At 43.8% G+C, this 8,155-nt stretch overlaps 1 protein-coding gene across 1 annotated transcript; it reads left to right on the top strand.

Annotated features, from left to right (window-relative positions):
• Positions 1 to 7,319: 7,319 nt before the first annotated feature.
• Positions 7,320 to 7,901, top strand: LOC126456730 (uncharacterized). The gene has a single exon (XM_050092476.1). It carries the CDS (start codon positions 7,320 to 7,322, stop codon positions 7,899 to 7,901), a length of 582 nt encoding a protein of 193 aa, XP_049948433.1.
• Positions 7,902 to 8,155: the final 254 nt, after the last annotated feature.

The raw sequence follows: 8,155 nt of genomic DNA, 5'->3' as shown, positions 1-8,155 counted from the left end.
GAGTGGTTGCCTTACCACTTTTTTGCATATTTTTCGTTATTGTTCGTTGTGTTTGGTCGTAGCGGACGTCACGGCCACACATAAACTTCCATATGTCGTCAACCATGTGTCTTCAATCTGTACTCGTACATCAACTACGTATATTCCCACACTGGGGACACATTTTACTTGTGTATTCGTTTGTGACATTATCGGGGTTCTTAAACATTGTTTTCGCTTTGGATTTCAATGAACTGTGTGGGACCGCAGATAGTCGAAGACTGGGATATTTCCGGGATTCTTAAACGTTGTATTCCGTCTGGATTTCAATGAATCATAGTTTATTTGGTGATTTCGAATGTTCCTAGCATTCGAAGGTTTGCTTTTAGGACATTGAGGTGGTTTCGCTGGTTATATTTGACTGATCCATAGTTTCTTTGGCGATTTCAGTGATTTTTGGGATCTGGATACCTTATTTTAGTAACAGTTTTCTTGTTTCTTTGGTTCATTTACTTGGTATTTGCGGGATTCGATAGCTTCTTTATCGATTAGGTTTGTTGTTTCTCTCGTTCGTTTCCTCGCTGTTAGTAGGATCTGAACAATTTGTTTCTCCTGTCCACTATAATTATCCGGGCTGTTATGCCGTGGTCGGTTGATGAATTCTGTGGTGATTCCCAACGTTTCGTCTCCGACTGCGGGAGACATCTTCAAGGGGGTCCGTAGCTTGATGGAAGGTCCAACACACACACTGGCTCGCTACTGACTGCCGCTAAATTCCGTGTCCGCGCGCCCCCGCGCCGCGGCGTGACGTCACTTGTTTTGAAAACGTTAGTGCAATTGGCCGCTGTCCGTCGCCGTCGATCGCCGTTGCCATCACCCAGTAGTGGACGGGTGGTACACATCTTCTTTAACACCGGCATCCATATACCGTTTAATTTGGCGCCCTCCTCCTTTCGATTGAAATTATTTGGGTGTTTAGCGATTTCGATTGCCTCCCTGTAGAGCCTTTCGTAGTATCCGCTCGTGGCCGCTAGTACTTGCGTCTCCTCGAAACGAATATTGTGGTTCCCTGGCTGGAAAGCATGCTCCGCAACAGCTGATCGTTCCGTTTCTCCTCTTCTACAATTTCTCTTGTGCTCTTCCAAACGTTTAGAAACAGTTCTTTTGGTGGTACCCACATAAACATCACCACAGCTGCATGGGATCCTATACACTCCAGATTTTTCCAATGGTTTGCGAGCGTCCTTGGCAGGCCTAAGGTATTCCTGTATCTTCCTGGTGGGCTTGTAAATTACGGTAATATTCCGCTTCGTCAAGATCCTCCCTATTCTTTCCGTTACATTTTTAACAAACGGCAGGAAAACCTTAGATTTTGCAGTAGCCTGTACGTCAGAATGATTTCTGCGTGGCTGCCTCAACGCACGTTTTATTTCGGCGGACGAATATCCGTTCATCGTTAGTGCATTGTGGAGATGTTCCATCTCAGCGTCGAGCAACTCAGGTTCACAAATATTTCTAGGTCTGTCCGCCAACGTCTTGATAACACCCCGCTTCTGTTGTGGGTGGTGGTTCGAATCCCGGTGCAAATAACGGTCCGTGTGCGTGGGTTTGCGGTACACTGAGTGGCCCAAACTACCATTTTCGTTTCTATACACAAGCACATCGAGGAAATGTAGTTTGCCGTCTACCTCCTCCTCCATTGTAAACTGAATTCTCGAGTTTATACTGTTAAAATGTTCGTGGAACCGGCTTAGTTCCTCCCTACCATGTCTCCACAACACAAACATGTCATCCACGTATCGGAACCATACATTTGGTTTCTTGCTGGCAGTACCTAAGGCCTGTTCTTCGAATTTCTCCATAAAGAAGTTAGCAATTACGGGACTTAGGGGGCTTCCCATAGCCATGCCATCCGTTTGCTCATAAAACTGTTCATTCCACTTGAAGTATGTGGTCGTCAAACAACACTTAAACAGCTCTAAAATATCGGCAGGAAAAGTTCGATCCAGCTGTTCCAATACATCATTAAGTGGAACCATGGTAAACAGCGATACCACATCGAAGCTGACCAATATGTCCTCCGGCTGGACCACTATGCCATTCAATCTGCTGATGAAATGTGTCGAATTCTTTATATACGAGTCCGAACGGCCCACATGTGGTTTTAACAGCGTAGTCAAAAACTTGGCTAAGGAGTAGGTGGGCGAACCAATGGCACTTAGTATCGGTCTTAACGGAACATTTTCTTTATGAATTTTGGGCAATCCATAAAGCCTCGGATAATTATAATGGACATGACATTTCCGGCCGTGAAAGTTTACATTTTAGTAATTTGTTTCTCCGTTCGGTTTGTAGTCACGTTCGCTCGTTAGTTTGGCATTTGTTTTGGTTTAATGTATTGCTGTTATTTTAGCTGGTTATTAGGTTGGTTGTCTTAGGTCGGACATCTTACGACATCAGTTCCTCAATTTAGGTATTACTGTTTCAATTTATAATGCAGGGAAACTAACAGAAAGAGCTTGAGCAATGAAGATAGCTAGACAGCAACAATCATTTCCACATGCTGAAGAGCGGAGAATTGAGCAGGTGGAGCGACAGGCAAATGCCTGAGCGGCAGAAACTACTGTGCAGGCTGACGCTCGACGTCAACAGAACACTGAAAGCACTGCACCTCGGCGTGCGTCTCAGACCGCCATGGATGCGCCTTCTCGGCATCAAGCGCACGCAGCACGCACAGCATCTGCGTGTGGCTCTGAAGCAGTCGAACAAGCAGGCGTAAGCCGACGCAAAAAGCTGTTGCTCAACAGGTCGAACCTCATCAAATATCTGCAGTGAATACCTGGGGTTTTGCAAAGAAAGAATGTGCTTTCGACTATGATCCAGCTTTGGATTCCAGTAACCAAAGCCTCGAACAAGCCATGCAGATTTTGTGGGGGACTGTAATGGACGGAGGAAACTGCGGTAATCTTTTGCTCTGGGGGCAAGATATCCGTACCTACATTAGATGAGGCAGTGGTTCATTTAAATGAATTATTTTCTCGAGAGACTGACGAGTCACAGCAGTATCCAAACCGTATAAAGAAATAAACTTTTGAGCAGATAGAATTCTCGCCTTGCCTGTGTTTTCACCGACCTTTACGATACAGAGGCAAGAGCACTATAAAATCAGGACGCTTTCTCTGTTTAATGTGAAGCACAATTTTTGCAAATTTATTTTATGGGAGACGATAACGGGAGCACTCACAGACAGTTGTAAGGGGTCAGTAGGCCCTTACTATAAGTTTGCAATCGGCACAGGTCGAGGGGGCAAACAATCGATAGTGTGTCGTGTTGCGAGAGCAAGTGTAGAGTTGAGTCAGTTCCCAGGTTGCGGGCGAGCCGTGTGGAGGCCGGTTGCTGTAATACAAGGCTTACCGACAAAGGGAGTGGCCGTCGCCGCTGTTTAACCCCTTTGTGTTAGAATAATAAGGGAAAGTGAAGAAGTATAATTACTAGAGTGATCAGTGATATTTCTGTGCCGATATTTTTGGTTTCGCGTCTACCGTGCCGGCATCATTTGGATTGCAGTGTGACAATAATGAATAACGAAGAGGCCTGTGCTGAGATTAGCCGTAGTTAATTATGTATGACGAAGGCAATGGCTGTCTCCTTTTTCTTGCGTTTTTGAGACGAATATAGGTCTTGATTAGTGAAGCTGTGTTGGCGTTCTTCTTGTCACCAGACATTTCATTATTACAGCATTTGAGAAGGACAAAATGGAATGTAACAACTCCGTAGCAGTTAAATCCGATTGACAGCCCCATTAGGTACACGGTCACATTAATTAATATTTATTTGGGCTGCTATTCAGATCCCGATCGAGCGGGATACATAAATCGGAGGTGTTACACCCTTGGCTTACCGTGAAAGGACTAGTGCAATTTTCGGACGAATCGTAAAGAACAGTAGGTAATTTTATCTTGCTTAACGCGAGAAAATATTTTTTCCAATTTTGGATCGAGACAGAGCATAAACTTTAAAATCGCGAGAAGAATCAGTGCATTTTTGAACAGTACGAAGTAATAATATCTTACAATTGTGAATAAACACCGAGCGAGGTGGCGCAGTGGTTAGCACACTGGACTCGCATTCGGGAGGACGACGGTTCAATCCCGTCCCCGGCCATCCTGATTTAGGTTTCCCGCGATGTCCCTAAATCGCTTCAGGCAAATGCCGGGATGGTTCCTTTGAAAGGGCACGGCCGATTTCCTTCCCCATCCTTCCCTCACCCGACCTTGCGCTCCGTCTCTAATGACCTTGTCGTCAATGGGACGTTAAACACTAATATCCTCCTCCTCCTCCTCCTGTGAATAAACTGTTTTTTCTTTCCATATTAGGTAAGAATAATAGTGTCAATAAACTGTGTAATAATGTGCAAATGCGTAAATCCGCGCGAAAAACTGTGAAAAGTGAACACTAAAGGAAGACACGTGTGAACGTTAAAATAACAAAACGAGCTAAGAATTCGTCACGAAAGTTTTAAAGAAGTATTTAGTGGTGATATTTTGACTGAAATTGCTCTTTGAATAGTGAAAATCGGGCAGCTTCTTGTGGACCCATAAACTGTTATGTGGACGACAATTCGTGTGGCAACGCAATTGTTGAGTGACGTCACGCAGACCCAAAGAGCTTCGATCCGCGAGGTGATTTCACACGTCATCCCGATTACCTGTGCAAGGAGTAGGTCAAGCACAGATGCACTACACCGACGGTCTTCAGCGCGACTTCGAGACACCGAGCGCCGACCCGGCATCTAGCGGCTGAACTACAAACTACGCCCGCCTGCAGTGCCATGGAGCCGCCGGCTGAGAACTACGTCATCCCGCCACAGCGAGCAGCGCGACTTCGAGACGCCGAGCGCCAACCCAGCACCTAGTGGCCGAACTACAAACTACGCCCGCCTGCAGCGCCACGGAGCGGCCGATGTAGATTTACGACGACTCGCCACAGATCTTCAGTGCGACTTCACGTGGCTCCGGCGGCAGTACAGCGCCACGCCCACTTCAAACGTCAAGACATCGCAACTCGTGGTAATGTCAGTTGGTGAGTGAAGACGACTAGTTACCGTAACATTAAACTGCAGTGTGCAGTCTTCGCCGTAAATAAAAATTGTAAACTGAATTGCACATTAGGAAAAAGTGCCCTATTGTAGTAATTTCCGAAAAGTTTGCGAAACATACTCTGAAATATAGCATACTTATTTATGCATACTGTGTTGTCTAAATGGTAATTATACAGATATGCTCATTGTTTTTGGGGATTTTACATTTATAGATTTAATGAGTGGTGTGATTTATCTTGTTTAGAACATTTTACATAATCTGTGTATGTGAGAATTGATATTTGAAGTTATTAGGTTTTGAGAGTTGTTATGTTCGGTATTCATACATATTGTATCAATTTTGGATTAACTGACAATACTGCAGGCACTGTTCGGTTAGTTTCATGGTAATTAGGAATGTTTTGGGTTACTTGAAGTTATTTTATATTACTTGCCTGTGCGTTAAAAATAAACCAAACATGTCTACTGAAGATAAGCAGGTTTGTGAGGCAGTAGTTGAAAGGAAAGGGATAGGACAGGAAGACAGAGATGATACAGGAATCAGTGATTATGAATTTTATTAGATAGCCCATCAGCACATTCAACTAGTTATCCCGAGACACCGGGACAAACGACGAGAGATAAGCCAGTGTCAGAGGATGCAGATATACGATCGATGTTGGCAGCCTTGCTAAAAGAAACTAGAGAGAGAGAAGAAAAATTCCACAAATCAGTAGAGAAAGGTTTACAAGAAACAAGAGAATCACTAAAGGGTTTGCAAGAAACTAACGCATCATTAGAGAAAGGTTTACAAGAAACTAACGCATCATTAGAGAAGGGTTTACAAGAAACTAGAGAAAGCTTAGAAAAGTCATTTAAGGAAGCTCTAACACAAGAGCTCAAAACATCGGAAAGGAAGATAGAATATAATCTGAAGAAGGAAATACAGGAATTAGAAGAACGACTGAAGATGGACATCAACGAGAGAGAGAGAGTAAGCTACAGAATAATATAGACCAAGTCCAGGGAGACGTGGAGAAGATGGAAGGAAAGTTAACAAAAAAGATAGAAGACGATATTGAAGAAACGAAAGCCGAATTGGGTGAAAGAATCAACGAAGTGGAAACAAATTGCAATCATCGAATCGCCAAGGTGACGCAGATGCAGAAACAATGCAACGATGCGGTTAAGGGGATAGGAGCCATGCAACGAGAAGAGAATAACAAGAGGGTTGCAATGGAAGTCAGGCAATTACAACAGGGAGGGCAACAATTGGAGAGCAAAACTGAAGAAATTGATAAACGAATTAGCAGTGCCACTTTAGCCGTTGGGGAAGGTAGAGTCGTTACCTTCATGAGCAGTGATAATCGGTATGTCCAAAATAATAAAGGGCAGAAGTTTAGACCGAAAGGAGGGTTGCACCCAATGATATTTATGAAATGGTTAAAAGGAGTTTTCCCAGCACATCTTAAAGACTCAGACAAGATTCAATTTGCAATAGATAGAATGGAAGGTGAGGCCTTCACTTGGGGAGTCAGGAAGAAGGAAGGGACTACTAGTTATGATCAGTTTGAAGAGGAATTCTTGAAGAAATACTGGTCCAAAAGTCATTAGTGTGCAGCAATTGAGGACCTACTCCACCGCAAGTCACTTAGTACATGGGGAGGAACGTTGGGAGAGTTTGCCGAACATTTGTGGGAATTGAACGAGACTTTGGAACAACCCCTGAGTGATGACATAATGATATCAGCGATAAAAAGAAGAATGAGCCGGAGAATGCAAGAAACTGTATCCGGGAGCCTAATCAAAGATAGGGAGGCCTTGATGGAAATACTTGAACAGTTGGAATCTGATCGATCACAGGAACACAATCAAGCTAATGATCAAAACCGAGGGGGAAGTAATGACCCAAGGAATCATTTTGGTAATTCGTCTAATTATAGAGGAAGAGGTGGTGGCCATAGGTACAGGAACCATGGTGGTGAACGGCAATGGAGAAATGATTGGAGAAGGAGTGAAGAACCAAGAGATCATGAGAGAGGATGGGATAGGCGAATGAATGACACCGTGCATATAGAAGAGGCGGAGAGACCGGAAAACTGAATGACACTCCAGATGAGGTCCGGTCAGGAGTGAGAGTTACAATGACCAGTGTAAACCTACTAAGACACGACAATGGTGTAGATCTGAGAGAAGATCTACTGGAGGAAAAATGTGGGATTCCCAAAGAACCCATGCTACCCATGATAGGGATCAAGCTATGTGGACTGAAATCGAGGCATTAGTCGATACAGGAAGTGAAGCATGTGCAGTATCCAAAAGGTTATATGAACAGATACTAAAAGCAAATATTAGCTTGCCTAGTTTCCCGGTGAGTGGAGTGAGAATTGTGAACGCGTTGGGTGCAAGGAGTAAACCTATTAAAGAACAAGTGTTGATTACCTTCGAGATAGAGGGAGAAGAATACGAAGCAACATTTTTGGTGGTGGCTGGATTGAACACATCAATTACTTTAGGGATAGACTGGTTGAATGAACTTGATGCAGTAGTGAGTTTTGATGAAGGTACTGTCAAGGTCAAAGGAAGAAAGGGAGAAGAGAAAAGACTAAAGTTTGCTGAGGGAAGTGCAATCGATGAAGAGGAGGAATTCAGAAGGATAAATTTGTGTCATGAAGAGGAACCCACCATGGCATACGGGGAAGAGGAACTAGAAGAAGAAGTATTGATATACCTTGAGGGATTAGCAAGAGAGGATAGACATAAAGAGGATAAGATCAGTAAAAAGTTGGAGAAGATGACACACCTAGATGAGGGGACTAAGAGGAAATTAGCCACAGTATAATACAGGTGTTGTAAGGTATTTTCTCAACGGCCAGGTATCATGAAAGGGGTGGAGTGTAAACTAAAGATAAAGAACCATAAACCGTTCAATATAAAACAGTATTCCATTCCCCAGGCGAAACGAAGAGCATTAGATGAACAGATACAGAGGATGATGGACCTTGGTGTTATAGAAAGGGCCAACAGTTAATATAACAACCCCCTATGTGTTGTTGATAAGAAGAATGGAAAGGTGAGGATAGTGTTGGATGCACG

The sequence above is a fragment of the Schistocerca serialis genome, chromosome 1, assembly GCF_023864345.2.
Source record: "Schistocerca serialis cubense isolate TAMUIC-IGC-003099 chromosome 1, iqSchSeri2.2, whole genome shotgun sequence".
Taxonomy (NCBI): Eukaryota; Metazoa; Arthropoda; class Insecta; order Orthoptera; family Acrididae; genus Schistocerca; species Schistocerca serialis.
This window is presented reverse-complemented; position numbering and strand designations above follow the sequence as displayed.